General features: G+C 37.2%; 1 protein-coding gene across 3 annotated transcripts in view; it reads left to right on the top strand.

The window, feature by feature from the left end:
* dpf1 (double PHD fingers 1) overlaps positions 1–15,479 on the top strand; it is a 71,121-nt gene extending 55,642 nt beyond the window's left edge. For 2 of the 3 annotated variants that reach the window (XM_051862405.1, XM_051862407.1), the window contains exons 9-12: positions 7,564–7,683; positions 7,768–7,880; positions 8,015–8,096; positions 9,763–15,479. In XM_051862405.1, the coding sequence (XP_051718365.1) occupies positions 7,564–7,683; positions 7,768–7,880; positions 8,015–8,096; positions 9,763–9,833 (386 nt within the window). In that variant the 3' untranslated portion in view covers positions 9,834–15,479. The remainder of the gene's footprint in view (positions 1–7,563; positions 7,684–7,767; positions 7,881–8,014; positions 8,097–9,762) is intronic. The other variant, XM_051862406.1, reaches the window with a different exon arrangement.
* The last annotated feature ends 2,531 nt before the right edge of the window (positions 15,480–18,010 follow it).

The raw sequence follows: 18,010 nt of genomic DNA, 5'->3' as shown, positions 1-18,010 counted from the left end.
CGTCAGCAGGGCAGCAAAAATAGACCCGGCGCCGAAACCCCCGCTTCACTGCTGCTTACGCGACGCTCCTGCTGCCGGTGTGAATGCACTCATTGATTAACACGCACGCCGAAAAAAATACGCGCTGCTCACACGCTGCTTGCGCTTGCAGTGTGAAACCGGTGTTAGAAGGCATCATAATTAAATTGCCTACCTTTTGGAACAACCTTTGCGTGGGGAGCGCCTTATGATGCCTTAAAGGGATAGTTCACACAAAAATGAAAATTCTGTCATCATTTACTCACCCACAAGTTGTTCCAGAACCTGAATGAGTTTCTTACTTCTTTTGAACACACAAGAATATATTTTAAAGAATGTTGGTAATCAAACAGTTGACGGTAGCCATTGACTTCCATTGTAGGAAAAAAAAATGCTGGCTACTGTCAAGTGTTATTACCAAAATATCATACCAAATATCATTCTGGTTACCAAAATATCTTCTTTTGTGTTCAGCAGAAGAAAGAAACTCATACAGGTTTCGAACAACATGAGGGTAAGTAAATGATGACAAAATTTTCATTTTTGGGTGAACTATCCCTTTAACATGCTGGCTATGGAGGGAGCTCACTAGATTTTGGAATAGAGCATCTGTCTGCCTCTCTCTCTCTCCTCCCATCTTTTTGTGTGTGTGTGTGTTTGTGAATATGTGTGTGTGCGCACATGTACGAGAAAGCAGGATTGATTGCCTGTGGCTGACATCCGAACACTACACCTTAAACACGACTGCAGGCTTTTAATCATTGATAGGCTTTTGCTTGAGTCAGGCAGGCTACAGGGCAGCCCCAATCTCACTATAGAAACTGCTGATTCACAATATGCTATTTCAAATCTTATATTTAAGCCTTTATTTTATACATATATGCCATCTGTGTGTGTTTTATACACGTGAGACAGCAGGAAAGCGTGTTGAGTGCGTACATATGCATGCGCTCCACAGGGACTTGAGCACATCGCGTCTTTGAGAGAGGCATAAAAGACAGAGGGACAAAAGAATAGATTTCTTTCACAACTTCTCATTTCTATATAAGAACTGTTGGAATACAGAATGTATTAGTCCATATACATGCATGTTTTCTATAACTCTTCATAAAAGAATCTTTGCTGCTGTACTGCCAAGTTCATCCTTCTTATTTTTCTCTCCCTATCTATTTTTCAATATTACATTTTGTAAAATTAATAAGTGCATTCTGCATTCTTAAACCCAAAAATGAAAATTCAGTAATTTATTCACCCTCATGTCACGTCCTGCAGGCAATATTTGTGTAAGGCAGATTGTAGCACTGTTTTCTGGAGTGCAATTCACTCCTTCACCAGTTTCCATGTTCTAATTATGCAGTGTGAATGTGAAACTTTGAATACAGTAGAGCTCTGGTTCCTTATTTTCGGCGAACTGTCCAGCTGTCAGTATAATTAACCTTATAACTTACATTCCGACCCTTTTGTTCTCTATTTAACTAGCTTTTACTATTTTTATTTTTTACACACTGATTATTAAAGTGAGTTGCATGGCAAGAGTGTGAACTGGCTGCTTGTTGTATTCTAGTCTCAGTTTCAGGCCAATGAACCATCGACTGACCATCTGGTCACGTACAAAAACACAGTGCTCCAATCTGATTGGCTGTAGTGTATAGACTCAATTTCTGGGAGTCGGGGTACACAGATTTCAGATCAGTTCACAGGGAAATAGCAGCTGTAAAAAAATATACTGTATTTTGTTTAAAGGATCATGAAATTGTATGTACATGTATCACAGATGTGTTCTTAGAATTACACTTTTGAACATATACGTATATTAGCAGCATCTCTCAGTATTATTCATGAGACAGGTGCTTTTTCAGACATTTAGAAGAATTGGTTGCAAATACATATTTGCATGATCCAAAAGTACAAGGAATTTTCATGTGTTGTCAGGATATTTTTTAACAGATATGTATAATTAATTTATGATTTTTTTTCATTGAACAATTAGTTTATTAAGATATAAAAAATTATTATTATTATTATTACTACTGGGACCCTAATGAGGAAAAGTCTGTATGTTTTAGAAATAATAATAATAATAATTATAATGATAATTATTATTATTATTACTACTGGGACCCTAAAGAGGAAACGTGGTTTGTAGAATGGATTGATGGATTGTTATTATAATTTATTTATTTACTATTTTTAATGGGATATGTATTGTTAATTTAAGAAGCATTTTCACTAAACAATCAGTTTATAGATATATAACAAATTATTATTATTATTATTATTATTATTATTATTATTATATTGGTCATAAATAAACAGTTAAAATAAATAGTATCCACTTGTCTGTATGTATAAGAAAAAATAAATAAATTAATAATAATTATTATTATTATTACTGGGACCCTAAAGAGGAAAAGTGGTTTGGGGAATGGATGGATGGATTATTATTATAATTTATTTATTTTTAATAGGATATGTATTATTAATTTAGGATGTATTTTCATTAAACAATTAGTTTATTGAGAAATAACAAATTATTATTATTATTATTATTATTATTATTATTACTGGGACCCTAAAGAGGAAAAGTGGTTTGTAGAATAGATGGATGGATTAATATTTTCATTAAACAATTAGTTTATTAAGATATAACAAAATATGATTATTAGTATTATTATTATTATTATATTGGTCATAAATAAACAATTAAAACAAACCATGTGTCCATGTTTTTAAAAAAAAAATTACATTTGAAACAAGATTTTGCTATTTTTTTAGGATATCTGTAAAAAAAAAAAAAAAAAAAAAATATATATATATAAATATATATATAATTTAATTTTTTGATTGTATGTATTTGTTTGCATAATTGTCCGTTGCCCTGTCCATTACTGAGATTTTTTGAATTTGATACTATTTAAACTTCATAACAGTGAAATAGAGAACTGCAGATGGTCTCAGTACCTCCAGATTTCTTTTTCACACCATTCAAAATTTGTTTCTGTCCTGAAATGTTTCACCGTAAGCACCACGGACAGCTCCAGAGCACACTGTGTGCTCATCACACTGAAAGTTCAGCACTGCCTCTAATGCTGCTGATATCCACTGCTGCAGCTGCAACCAACACAATGCAGCCTCTCACAGACTACAAGGTCTACAGTGTGTCTTGATTTAGAAACCGCTTCAGTCCGATTCTTGCCAGGTTGTTTTGTCTTCCCCGCTCAACTTTGCTTGTGTAATGTGAGCTCTGTGGAGTTATTTGCGTATGTTTTCGCACGAGGTCTGGACAGCGACCACTTTTTCATCTGCACTGGGTTTTTTAATACTTCCTCTGTCTCTTATCTTATCCTGGTCCATTCTCTCTCTCTCTCTTCTCTCTGGAGATTAGGGAATAAAACAGCACAGATTCCCCCCGCTCTCATGCTCCCTCCCCCACTGATAGGATCTCTGGAGGATGGAGTGGATTAATGACCTCGCTGGAGAGGGCCAGATCTCTCCAAATCACCCCACAGTGCAGCACACCCCGCTCATCATCACTGTGTGTGTGTGTGTGTGTGTGTGTGTGTGTGTGTGTTTTACAGTAGCACATATGCTTATTTCCACTCAACCCATCACTAGTCGCACTGTGCCGCATTTAATTCAACCCACTGAAAGACAGACCTGTTCATCCATGAATTCACACTGATCTGAGAGCTACACAGAGACGTCCTTGTCTTCCTTGTTAATTATATACACCAGTCTCCTGCTGTGTATTTGTTTCTCTCTGCAGCAGTTTCCTCTCTTCCTGTGACAATATTTAACAGACCTCCAGTTCTCCCAGTGGAGAGCGTGTCCCCCTCCCTCCGCTCAGACTGCAGGCTTCAGCATGCCCATATACCACTGTGAAAGGAAACATATGGACAGAAAACACACTACACAATCACAGGATTCATATGAGCGGAAACAGAATATCACAGTGACTTGGGGCGGCAACAGCTTAAGCCCAAAGTATACTTTGGCCGTCCTCGCATTTCAAGTTGTATAAATTAGCATTAGTTATTTGTAGGGGTGCAACGAATCTCAGTTGATCCGTACGGACCAGTGTTAATTTTGACAGCAAATTTTGATTTAGTTTTATTATTACTACTGGGACCCTAGTCTTTTGACTAAAATGGCATTTAGTTTTAGTCATATTTTAGTCATCGGAAATTGTTTTAGTTTTAGTCGACTAAATCTACAGTAGATTTAGTTGATTAAAATCTAATTTAGTTAAATTGTAATGCATTAAGTAAGCATTTCTCTAACAATACACAGATGCAATACACTGATATACATCTGATATTCTCCAAACTGTTTATGTTCTTTTAAGACAACCAACTGTACTTTACTCACCAAAGCGGACAGTTTTTGACCGTTCAAGTGCAAAAAGACATGAAAGAGAGCTCAATTCAGTACTTGTCATTTCAATTCATTTTTTGCTTTTAAATGTCTATATAGTTTTTTATTTCTGTTTTAGTTATTTTAGTATATCAGGTTAAGCTAAAGCTTGGAAACTAGATGAAATAAAATAAGTTTACATTTTTTATATATATATTTTTTTATTTCAGTTAACATTTATTTCAAGTAATGAAGATTTTTTTATGGTTTTAGGTTTAGTTAACTATAATAACCCTTATACTTGTAAAATATATAGAATAATGTGTCAAATAATGTTCTTAGTCTTTCTTTCCTGTGACAGAAGATACAGTAGTTTACTATGAATTAAATAGAAATTAAATTAAGTTAAATACAGTTTATTGTGTAAACAAAATAACAATAATGACCAGGAGAAAAAAATAATAATAAACCATCCCGAAATACACCGTGACTCTTATTCTGAAACGTCTGCGGTCTGTATTGTAGTTACAGGCTGCTCATTTAAGTTCAGGTGAGGGATAATAAAATATGTGTTCTTACAACGTCTAAAACATATTACCGTATAAACATTGTAGAGTAAACATTGTCATAATTCATAAACATTAGCTCATAAGCAATCGCTTGGCATAAATATGCACTATTCATTAATTGCGAAGCAGTCTGAAGTGCTGCTAGACGAGCCTTTAGAGTGCGCAACAGTGCCGCTTTTCCCGTGGTTAGATCAGCACGTTACACTTCAAATGTGCGCATCTTCCACACAGGACAGCAGCCCTGACTGGATATCTTCCCAAATCGTCCCTCTCTATCATTTTCATCTCGTTTTTATTTGTTGACGAAAATTAGAGTAGATTTTAGTCATAGTTTTAGTCATTCAAAACACATTTTTATTTAGTCATCGTCTCGTTTTCGTCCTTGAAAAAATATCGTTGACGAAAATTATTCGGCAACGAAATTAACACTGGTACGGACCAGGCCCCATGGTCCAATAAGTTTAACCATCATAGAGTGAAAGTTTATCATTTGCACGTGTTTTCTTCTTGACGGTTTACACATTCAAGCGATTTTAAACCATTCAAGCGAAAGAACCAAGGTTGTAACCATGTCTTGAACATTGGGGGGGGACCAATTTTCTCTCTTTTTTTTTATAAATAAAGCAAATTCTAGGTCTAATTTTAGTTGGGAAATAATCATTTTTTAACTATTTGCAAATAATATTTGCATTAATTTTTGCAAACATGTACTTTTATTTGTATGCCTAATATGTCGAAAACGTGAAATGTTTCTTGTCTCGTCAGACTCAGTTAATTACATGAATCACGTAGCCTAAATGCACATTTTCAATTCAAAACGGCCATATTTGAGAAAAAAGTTGAGTAGTTTGCATCATTGGATGTTACTGTTGGTCTTTTAACATTTCTATCACAAAACGATATTTGCTATTTACATCTTACCTGACTCTAATTTAATGTTAAACTGACGCTTCGCGCTGGAATTCATGCTCAGCTTCTGTGAACAGTAAACTCCGCCTACTTTTTGATTGGCCATCTAAATCATTTTGACATTGACGAGCACTGTTAGACTGCTGAGACAGACCAGTCACCAGACTAAAAATGTAACTTTTAAACATCTGTCATCCTAACAACATACAGGTAGTTGCGTAATGAAGTGCAGCAGAGCAGTGCCAGAATTTCAAATATTGGGGGGACAATTTGCCTATTTCTAATTATTGAGGGGGGACTTGTCCCCCTCAATGTCTATGGTGGATATATCCCTGGCTTGAATGGACACATACACACAAAATTATGTTAAAATACCCATCTCGGTGTAAGGACGTAGGCCGTTAAGAGCTGCACTTGTAATCTTTACTCCTCTGGTCTCAAGAGGAGCTTGAGAAAAAGTGCAACTGATGTGAGAGGCTACGTTTCTTTAGCCTCCTTGTTAGAGCGCCCGACTCCCATGCAGGCGGACCCGGGTTCGAGTCCCGCTTAGAGCAGGTGGTTCAAACAGTAGGGGTTACATTGGTTTAGGGGGATGAATGTAACGGACGTAGGCCGGTAAGAGCTATGCATGTAAACCTCACTCCCCGATTTCAAGAGGCACTTAAGAAGAAGCGCTACTGATTGGTATAGGCTGCAGTCTTTAGTCTCCTTGTTAAAACGCCCAACTCCCATGCCAGCGGACCCAGGTTTGAGTCCCACTTAGAGCAGGCGGTTTGAACAGGAGGGGTTACATTGGTGCCGTGACCCGGATGGGAGTGAGGTTTAGGGGGGTGAATGTAACGGACGTAGGCCGGTAACAGCTGTGTGTGTAAACTTCACTCCCCTGATCTCAAGAGGCACTCTAGTGACTGATGCTAGAGGCTGCGGTCTTTAGCCTCCTTGTTAGAGCGCCTGACTCCCATGCCGGCGGACTCAGGTTCGAGTCCCGCTTAGAGCGGGTGGTTCGAACAGGAGGAGTTACATCGGCAAATATTCTCGTAAACGCAGTCGGCTATGTCTTACGTGAACGTAAACAGTTGAGAAAGAAATCAGATGTGTATCATTCGGTCTTAAAGTGACAGCAATCTATAAATACCTGTTGCTAAGTTATTAATGTTGATCAAAGAACAAAACACAGCTTTAACAAAGAATAATCTACATTTAATTTATACAGTGAACACTGTAGTGATATTTTACATTTAATGATTACATTTCTGTACCTGAATACTACTGATAGATCTTACTTTATTTGTAACTTTGTTATGTTGTATTTATCTATGCTTGTAATTTGTGTATTTGTTCTTATATAATTATTAAAAGCTAGATTTTTGCTGTGGTATTGAAGTACTTAAAGTGGGCTTTAAGTAATAAATGAAAAGCTAAGTTACATTAACCCCCCAATTTGTTTATTTGCTGATCCGAAAAATGATCCGATCCATGACTCAAAAACTGTAATATGATCCAAACCGTGAGTTTAGTGATCCGTTGCACCACTACTTATTTGTATTTTAAAACAAACATGAATTAAAGATGGACAATGGTATATAACCTAGATTAATAAATGCTGTAAAATTCATTGTTAGTCCATGATGCCTAATGCATTAATTAATAATAACGTATATCGTCATTTATTTCTTTTCATTTAAATGTCTGCGCTTTTGTCTTCTCTTTGCAGCCAAAAAAGCAGCTGATGGTTCTGTCATCCCGAACGGCTACTGTGACTTCTGTCTAGGGGGCTCTAAGAAAACAGGCTGTCCTGAAGATCTAATTTCCTGTGCGGACTGCGGCCGATCAGGTGCGACCTAACCCGTGTAAGCTCAGCTCGGAAATGGGATTTATTAATTTTCTCAACATATTACCTTCTTTTCTGTTCTTGCAGGTCATCCGTCGTGCCTGCAGTTCACCGTCAACATGACGGCGGCGGTGAGGACCTACCGCTGGCAGTGCATCGAGTGCAAATCGTGCAGCCTGTGTGGTACATCAGAGAACGATGTAAGTCAACTGAACGAAGCAACTTTCTTTCCCAGTGCAATGTTTGTTGTGTTTGAGAACTATCTAATCCAAGCCCCCAGCACTGTTGTTTGGGGACATGTGCATACAAGGATCAACTTGCATTATTTTTACAGGATCAGCTTTTATTCTGTGATGATTGTGACAGAGGGTATCATATGTATTGTCTAAGCCCCCCTATGTCGGAGCCTCCGGAGGGTATGTGCTATGTGTTTTACATTTAGGTGTTTTAAGTGCACTAATATATATATATAAATAAATATTTTTTCTAGTTTTAAGCATAAATCTAGCACATTTTTGAAGTTTGTCGGGTAGAAACCTTATATCTCCAAAAATGCTACTTTTCAGGAAATGGAAAAAACACTTTGCTTTTTAAATAATAAAACATTACTAATGTATGGTTGCTTTCTTAAAGGGATAGTTCACCCAAAAATGAAAATTATCCCATGATTTACTCACACTCAAGCCAGGTGTAATTGACTTTCTTCATTCAGTCAAACACAATCAGAGTTATATTATAAAATATCTCGGCTCTTCCAAGCTTTATAATGATAGTGAATGGAGCCTGAGATTTTGAAGCCATTCATCCATCATAAAAATTAATCCATACAACTTAATAAAGGCCTTCTGAAGTGAATCGATGGGTTTTTGTTAGAAAAATATCCATATTTAAACCTTTATAAGCTAAAATAACTGGCTTCAGGCAGGTGGCTTACGCAAATCAACTTGCACCAAAAGAGTAACTTTTTAAGCGATATATGATGTAGGATGTATAAGTATCATAAGCTTAGACGCCTCTTGCGATTCAAACAAATAGAGCTTCTCTTATATCGAAATCCTCCGACATTTCTCTTTAAAAATTCTTGTTTTAGACTTCTAACTCATGACCGGTGTTTTGTTTTGCTCTATCCTCTGCGTTTCTGTGTTCTTAATTGCGTCAAGCGTTGGGTCAGAGATTACTCATTTGGTGTAAGTCGATTTGTCGGGTCAGAGATTACTCATTTGGTGTAAGCTTCCGTCTGCCGGAAGCTAGTTATTTTAGTTTATAAAGATTTAAATATGGATATTTTTCTTACAAAAACCCATTGCTTCGCTTCAGAAGGCCTTTATTAACCCCCTGGAGCTGTATGGATTATTTTTATGATGGATGGATGTGCTTTTTTGGGCTTCAAAATCTCGGGCCCCATTCACTACCATTATAGCTTGGAAGAGCCAGGATATTTTATAATATAACTCCGATTGTGTTTGTCTGAAAGAAGATAGTCATATACACATAGGATGGCTTGAGGGTGAGTAAATCATGGGATAATTTTCATTTTTGGGTGAATTATCCCTTTAAAGTAAAACATGGGTTGTTATTGAAAACTTTTAGATCCTTCAGTATATATAGTGTTTCCTGAGTAAAGAAAATGGTGTACTTATTCAAAGAACCAGTTCTTTATTTACCCTTGCAAACAAGCAGAGATGGTCCAAAATATGTGTGGCACTTCATTCACGATAGAGGCAGTGCGGAGTTATGAGGTTTGACTGAGTGTTTGAGGATCCAATGAAATTAAAAGGTTTAGTCACAAGCTTTTTAAAATACTTTTCTTTGGTTAAATATTTGCAAAACCCACTGACAGATGTAAAGGGTGACCAATAGTAATAATTTATGAAAAAAATTTAAATGATGAAATATGGAGATATAAGGCTTCTGCCTGACAGCGATGATATATTCTCTGAAAAAATATATCTACAAAAACATACTGATAAACAGTGCATTTTTGCAGTGTACAAGACCTTCTACTTAAAAGTGCTATTTCTAACTTTGGCCAAATATTCCACGCTTCAATTTTATACAACATTTGTGTCTCTTTCTTTGCAGGGAGCTGGAGTTGCCATCTGTGTCTGCGCCAGCTAAAGGAAAAAGCGTCCGCCTACATCACACTAACCTAATCTCCGTGCCCTACTTCACCCTAGCAGTCTCATCCTACTCTATCCCATCATCACAGATCCAAAGAGACTCCCCCAACATCCACCAGAAGAGAACATATTTCATCTGCCCATTGCCTGTGTGGTGACTGCAAGGAAAACGTAGGGTGCGACTAACATTTTTGTATGTCAGTTGGGACTCAAGCAGACCTTTCCTCGTCAGTCCCTCCAAAGAGTTCTTTCCTTCAATGATCAGAGAGGTCTTCTTCTTGTCTGACTCCATCTTATGGTGGCTAGACAAGCAGTGCCAAACGGTTTGTCGCTGAGGAGACATTTTGCACGAATCTGAGGGGGGCGTGCCAGTGGGAGGAGTCTCTGTGACATCATTAGAAGACGCACCAACTGCAGATGAGACGAGTGCCACTTGATCTCACCGCAGCTTTTGGTTTGTTTAGCTCTGGTGAGAGATGGTATCAACGTGCCATTGATTTTTTTTGCGGTATATTCTTCAGGAGCAGACACCAGCACGTAATGAGATCATGTTTAGTCATTAAATTTGGCCTTATTCTAGCTGTAATTAGACTTCTGTTGTAGAGATGAATGAATTCTTCAATAATTAATATCCCTTGAGGATACAACTTTTGGTTCTTACAACACATTACACTCGAAAAAAAAAAAAAAAAAGGTGATATATCATGAACATAGTCTGTGTTAAAAGGAATATTCCAGGTTCAGTACGAGCACTTGTAGAATAATGTTGATAACCACTCTTTTCTTTGAAAAAAAAACAAAACGTCAAAACATCTGGGTTACAGTGAGGTAGAGGTCATTTGTTGGATCCACAGGAAAGATACTACCGCAAAATGTAGTATCTAAAAGTAATAGTTACTCAAATTTATTTTTATATTTTTAAGGTACAGAATGCGTCTGTTGCGCAACAAAAAATAAACAATTTACAGATGCAGAGTTGGATATTCTCTTCTTCTTTTTCAATTCGTATGCGACAACATACAGCAAATTCCTTTTTGCCTGCTGCGACAAATGCCAACATAAAACTTACACCTGAGATCTGAAGCAGAGAACTGGTGGGAATTGGAAAAAATTGCCTATGACACCAGTCTGAGACTGAAAAATCTGTCTAGACCTCCTCCTGTGGGCTATTGCGACGGGAGCAGGACAAAACGTGAAAGTTGCTGCCGTGAGAAGGACAAAATAACTTTTTTTAACTTAACTTTTAATTTTTTAATGGATTGAAAAATCCATCCCTCACCAACCACTACAGTGATGTACATACATTGGAAATGAATGGGGCCAATCCGTAAACAATAAAATACTCATTATTTCAAAAGTATAGCCAAAAGACGCAAACAATATGAGATTGAAAAATCCATCCCTCACCAACCACTACAGTGATGTACATACATTGGAAATTAATGGGGCCAATCTGTAAACAATAAAATACTCATTATTTCAAAAGTATAGCCAAAAGACGCAAACAATATGAGTGTTAAAGGGATAGTTCACCCAAAATTAAAATTCTTTCATCACTTTGACACTTAAAAAAGTTCATAAAGAGAATCCATAGGGGCTTTCGCACCGGAGGAACCTTTCTTAGTTCCTAGAACTATTGGCTGAAGTACCAGGATTTTGCCGTTTTTGCACCGCAGGAACTAGGAACGATTTTAGTTCTAGGAACTCCTTTTGGGGGAACTAAATTAGCTCCTACTTCAGAGTAGGGTCTAAACCAGCACTATAGGAACTATCAGTGACGTGAGTGTATGATGATTGGTCAAACGCATGTCAAACACCGGCACCCGGCATTTTTAAAAGCTGTGTAAACATATTTACTTCACGAACATGGAAAACACGATAACGGCATTTACCTGTTGTCTGCAGAGTTGTGTGCTTTTCTCTGCCTCAATGATATGTAATACTGAAAGTTGTCATAGGATATTTCGTCTCTTAGCGTCACTTTTTGCTCTTTCAGTCACGTAAATTCTGTGTTTACATTCCATTTCCGTTATCACGAAACCCACGACACACAACAAAGACAGCTCCGATCTCGGCATCCTCCATCCACCGGTTTCTAGCGTTTGTAAATGCTGCGCTTAAAGACGCTGCTGTCGGCCGCTTCAGAGTTCCTTTTCCCGGTGCGAATGCAACCAGGAACATGGCCTGAGGGAGAAATTAGTTCTCGGGGAACTATCCTAGTGGCTAGTTCCTATAAGGGGGTTCCTAGAACTGTTCAGTGCGAAAGCCCCTCATATGAATTGAGTGGTTTAGTCCAAATTTTCTAAAGAGACTCGATCGCTTTTTATGATGAACAGATTGAATTTAGGCTTTTATTCACATATAAACACTCATCAACTCACAAATCAGTTGTGGTAAATGGAAGCTCAAGCATGTTCGCTTGATGTGAGAACCAATGAGATTCATTTTCGTGTGTTTCGCAGCATGTTTGAGCTTCCGCATGAGGTTTGTTGTTGCGTGTTCAAGAGGTTTGTTCAAGCAGGTTCAGTTGAGCTTCTGTTTATGTTCGCTGATCAGTGTTTACATGTGAATAAAATCCTAAATTAAATCTGTTCATCATATAAAGCGATCATTTCTCTTCAGAAAATTTGGACTAAACTACTCAATTCATACGGATTAGATTTACGATATCTTCATGAACTTTTTGAAGCATCAAAGCGGTAGTTGTGTGGATTGTCTATAGAGGGACAGAAATCTCTCAGATTTCTTCGAAAAGATCTTCATTTGTGTTCTGAAATTGAACGAAAGTCTTATGGGTTTGGAATGACATGAGTGTGAGTAATTAATGACAGATTTTTTTTTTTTTTTTTTTTTTTTTGGCGAACTGTCCCTTTAACATGATTTTAGAGTAAAAAAAATCACTTACTGACCTTTCTGTGTAAAGTTGTCCAATTTAGTAACTTTGTTGCCCTGACAATGTTATGCTTAAAACCATAAAAGTTGTGAGAACAACACAAGCTTTTACAGAAAGTTAATGTAAGTGCTTTTATAAAATTATAAAATTCACATTTTAAATCCTCCAAAAATTGGCCCCGTTCACTTCCATTCTATGTGCCGCACCATTACCGCAGTTTTCGTTTTTCAAGTGTCAAATAGATTTTTTTTTTTGGTAATCAACATTATACCACAAATGCTGCTGATTTAGCTTAACTTGTATTGAATCTGGAAAATTCTGGAATATCAAGTCAGTTACTTTTGCCCAATAGGAAAGTCGTAATGCTGCAAACAGTTTTCATGCATAGATAGATCCTTTATTAAGAAGGTCCGAGGTGCATGTCTATCAACCAGAGTCAAACTTGCTCTGTGTGAAAAAAAGAAAAGAAAGAAAAGTAGATTTCAAAAATCAGCTGATTAATACCGTACTTCCAACACGATCCCCACCTCCTCTTCCTATTCTGAACAAGCCAACATAAAATTCCCTCTCAGCCAGGGTGCGTTTATAAGAGTGTATATTTATCAGGCAACGTCTGTCCTTGTTTTAAAAACAGGGCGTTAAACGTTCGATTGTTCTCTTTTTTTAACGATGACTTGCTTGCATGTTGTAATAGTATCGTTTTTAAATAATTTAAGGACAAAAAACGAAGAAAGCACACTTATTCTGCAATAATGTTTTTGTGTTTGTGACCCTCTCTGGGGAAGTTGCGTCAGTATGTATGTGCGCTTTAAAACTCTTGTGGAACTTTTAAAACCGTAAACAACAGAATACTAGTGGGCGGAGACTAAAGTGGGTGGGGTGTTTTTAAAAATGGGAGGAGTTTGTGGAATTCTGACGTTTTCAGGTGCCACCGCAAATACTCCATTTTGATTTCCTGGACAAACTGAAGACCAGCTTTGGAGACTTCTTTCCCCCCCCAGTCTCTTTGGAGGGGCATTTTTCCTTTTTTGTGACAAGAAAATTGTGCGCCTCTTTTGTAGAATGAGCTCTTTACTATCTGTAAGTCTGCTTTGTGTTCTGAGACTTGCTACTGCAGCCTGCTTAAAAGAAGAAAAAATGTCAAGCTAAATCCAGAGGAGTGTTATGGGGACGGCAGCATGTGTGCGTGTGTGCGATTGTGCTGAGGTGACTGTTTTAAACCCAAAGTCCCCTCTTATCCGTGGCCTAACTGAAAAGACTGCCTGCCATTTTCTCTACACCGAGTCCTTGAGCTTTAAGTTGCAAGACGTTTGCTGTAAATAGATAAGTGCTCTGTCTTTCCAGAATCGGTCCATGTTATAGACTCAAGTGAAATGTTTTATGTGCTGTAATTCATCAAAATGTGAAAACAGCCTTTTCTACGCTGTCAGTGAAATATTAATCCATGTTATTGGGTTATTTCTATTTTTGTATAATTTTCCAATTTATGGTTTTAATGAGCACTACACCACTGGTAACTCTGACGCCATATATGTAAATCTTTTCAATTCTTTTTAAAAGAGCTGTAGAAATGTTTAGTCTTAAGTAGAAATAGTATTGATTTCACATTTTGATATATCAACTTCTCTGTTCAGCCAACCCCCTTGTTGTTCTTTTTTATGACTATTTTGCACAGTCTGTGTGATTTTTTTGGATGAGGGCACTATTAGAACGTTTTAATTGAAGCAATTACACACCAGAGACTAAATTATAGACACATTTTGCATGTTCTGATATCGATAAAACACAATAATTACACATAAAATGTGTTCTTTCCCTCTCAGTTCCTGAAGCCAAAACACTGTGGCTTTGTGGTGTTTTCAAAACATTGTTTGTTTGAGCGGCCCGGCATAGCAACACTGGCTCAGCCAATAGCACGAGTTTGGAGGTGGAGCTATCTGTTTGTGTGACCAATGGCAGATGGAAGGGCTGCTAGGAGTGTTTTGAAAACCTTTTTATAATGTTTGCAGACACAATTCACATTTTAAACAGTATTAAGAGGGAAAAATATATTTTGATTTGTCTGCCTTGGTGAGATTTTTGGTTAGAAACTAACCTTCATGTGCTGTAGTGTTTTCTAGAACTACAAACGATTGTCAAGCTGTTTCTCATGTCCCCCAAAGTTTAAAAAGAGGGGCTGTGGTTGGTTTGTATGAAAGTATTTTGTTAGTTCGCAGGCCTTTATTGATGAGGGGCGGAGTCATAATGATGTGATTGTATTCTTAGTAATGTGAGAGTATGAGTGGCATTATGTGGAGGGTTAATGGGTTCATAAGGCTTAACCAGATTGTTAAAATGGTGAGCAACTACATTTCAATGCGGACCACTGTGTCCCCAGTCCTGCTTCGGTTGAGATCTGTGCTCTATTTGTCTTTAATCTGTCTCGCTGATTTCACAGGGTCTTCTCTACCTGTATATTGTCGTGCTGTGATTTTCGCTTGCAGTTTTTTTTATTCCCCCACAAACACACAGTTAAAAAAAATAGTCTTGTGCGAGAGGATGATGCGTGAGTGTTTTCCTTTCTTGTAACTGTCCATAGAAAAATAAAACAGACGTATGGAGAAAAGAAGCGTGTTCTGACTCAGGACTGAGTTGTACATTTGTTTTCATTGAACTTGAAATGGGTGCTCCTCATGGAACTGAGCATCTCTGATGACTGCTGCTCAGTGATCCATTTTAAAGAATGTCCTTTCTTTTATTTCTGTCCATTTTGACAAGCAGGAAATAAAAAAAAAAATGTACCATTATCCAGTTTTGTCTTCTGTGATGTTTCCAGCGAAGCAACACTGAAATACAGAATTTAAAGTTGGCATGAAACAGATGTTATGATAGTCTTTTGTTCCCAATTCATACACTATAAAAAATGCTGGGTTGTTTCAACCCAAATTTGGGTCAAATATGCACAAACTCAACCACTGGGTTAAATTACATTTTTAACCTAATGGTTGGGTTTGTCCATATTTGACCCAGATTTGGGTTGAAACAACCCAGTATTTTTTTTAGAGTGTATAGTTTTCACGTGACAGGAACGCCCACTTGGAGGGCAAAACAAGGCTTTCCTCCATTGCCCGCCAGTCATTTTTACCATGTTTGTGTTAAGTAATAATCTAGCAAAGACAGTGATAATAAAAGACCAAATTCAATACTGGCAAGCAGATGAACTCAGAATATAAATGCAACATGTAGTTTCTCATTAAGCACCATTATAAAGAAAAGCTTAAAGGGTTAGTTCACCCAAAAAGAAAATTCTGTCATTAATTACTCACCCTCATGTCGTTCCAAACCCGTAAGACCTTCGTTCATCTTTGGAACACAAATTAAGATATTTTTGATAAAATCCGATGGCTCAGTGAGGCCTCCATTGCCAGCAAGTTACTTTACACTTTCAAATGCCCAGAAAGCTACTAAAGACGTATTTTAAACAGTTCATGTGACTACAGTGGTTCAACCTTAATGTTATTAACTGACAAGAATACTTTTTGTGCGCCAAAAAAACAACAACTAAATAACGACTTTATTCAACAATATCTAGTGATGGATGATTTCAAAACACTGCTTCATGAAGCTTTGAAGCTTTACGAATCTTTTGTTTCGAATCAGTGGTTCGGAGCATGTATCAAACTGCCAAAGTCACGCCCCCCAGTGGTGAACCATTGCAATTTCGAAACACTTATGATGTAACGAAGCCTTGTTTTCTGAAATCATGTGACTTTCATGCTCTGAACCACTGATTCGAAACAAAAGATTCGTAAAGCTTCATGAAGCAGTGTTTTGAAATCGCCCATCACTAGATATTGTCCAAGTCGTTATTTTGTTTTTTTGACGCACAAAAAGTATTCTCGTCGCTTCATCCCATTAAGCTTGAACCACTGTAGTCACATGAACTATGTTTTAAATATGTCTTTAGTAGCTTTCTGGGCATTGAAAGTGTTAATTGTCATCGCTGGCAATGGAGGCCTCACTGAGCCATCGGATTTTATCAAAAATATCTTAATTTGTGTTCCAAAAATGAACGAAGGTCTTACAGGTGTGGAACACATGAGGGTGAGTACTTAATGACAGAATTTTCATTTTTGGGTGAACTAACCCTTTAAAGGGATAGTTCACGCAAAAATGACTCGCCCTCAAGCCATCCGAACACAATCGGAGTTATAGCTAGATATTAAACCCATCGCTTTGCTTCGGAAGGCCTTTATTAACCCCCTGGAGCCGTATGGATTACTTTTATGATGGATGGATGCACTTTTTTTGGCTTCAAAATCATGAGCCATTCACTACCATTATAAAGCTTGGAGGAGCCAGGATATTTTTTAATAGAAGATAGTCATATACTGTACACCTAGGATGGCTTGGGGGTGAGTAAATCATGAGATAATTTTCATTTTTGGGTGAACTAACCCTTTAACAATTTAGCGTGTTGCATTCATATTTTGGGCTCATCTGCTCACCTGTATATTAGTATGCATCTCCAATGAGGTTTATACTGAATTTGATCTTTTAATATCAGTGTGTTAGCACATTAAGGGACATTTAGTGTTTTTCATATTAAGCTTTTTAGTAGTTGAAATACCACAGTAGGTGCTGTATGTGGATCACAAGTGCCCAAAACTTGCATTTTGTTCACTTTTTTGATTTTCTTCTTTCCAGGTCTCCGTGCCAATCACATGACTGAAAACATATTTCTGATTGAAACAGCTTCTAAAACAAGAAAAATGAGGGGTGGGACTTGATTTTGTCCATGGGGAATTGAGTGGATGGTTGGATGGTTATGGTTTGCTATTGGTGGATCTCACGTGATTGACAGGTTGTCCCGCCCACACGCCATTAAACACATCATCAGAGAAGAGAAAAGACACATGCATTTTTAAAAAATGTGCATTGAAAAAATATTTATAATACAAGAAATACTGCAATTGTCCATTTTGATTTCATGGTGACTTTAAATTCATAGGAACGGTGAAAATGGTCATGAAAAACTACATTATGACTGTCTTGGTGCAAAATACCTTGACTAAAATTATAAGCAGACGTCTGGGTGAAAAAAGTGTATATATTACTTTTAATATTAAATAACATATTGGTCAATAGATGCTTCCTGCTCTGGTGCAAGGAAACCAACTGGCTGTAACTGTTTGTGAGATAAAATTAGGCTTTTTCTCTCTCTCTCTCCAACAGTTAGAACATTACAGTACATCTTGATAAATGACATGCAATCTAGCAGACGCAATGTACTGTAAAGCTGTGCTTTTAATTGGAAGAGTGAATTAAAATAAAATAT

The sequence above is a fragment of the Ctenopharyngodon idella genome, chromosome 15 (genome assembly GCF_019924925.1).
Source record: "Ctenopharyngodon idella isolate HZGC_01 chromosome 15, HZGC01, whole genome shotgun sequence".
NCBI lineage: Eukaryota > Metazoa > Chordata > Actinopteri > Cypriniformes > Xenocyprididae > Ctenopharyngodon > Ctenopharyngodon idella.
The sequence above is the reverse complement of the archived record's forward strand: the minus strand, read 5'-3'. Positions and strand labels throughout refer to the sequence as shown.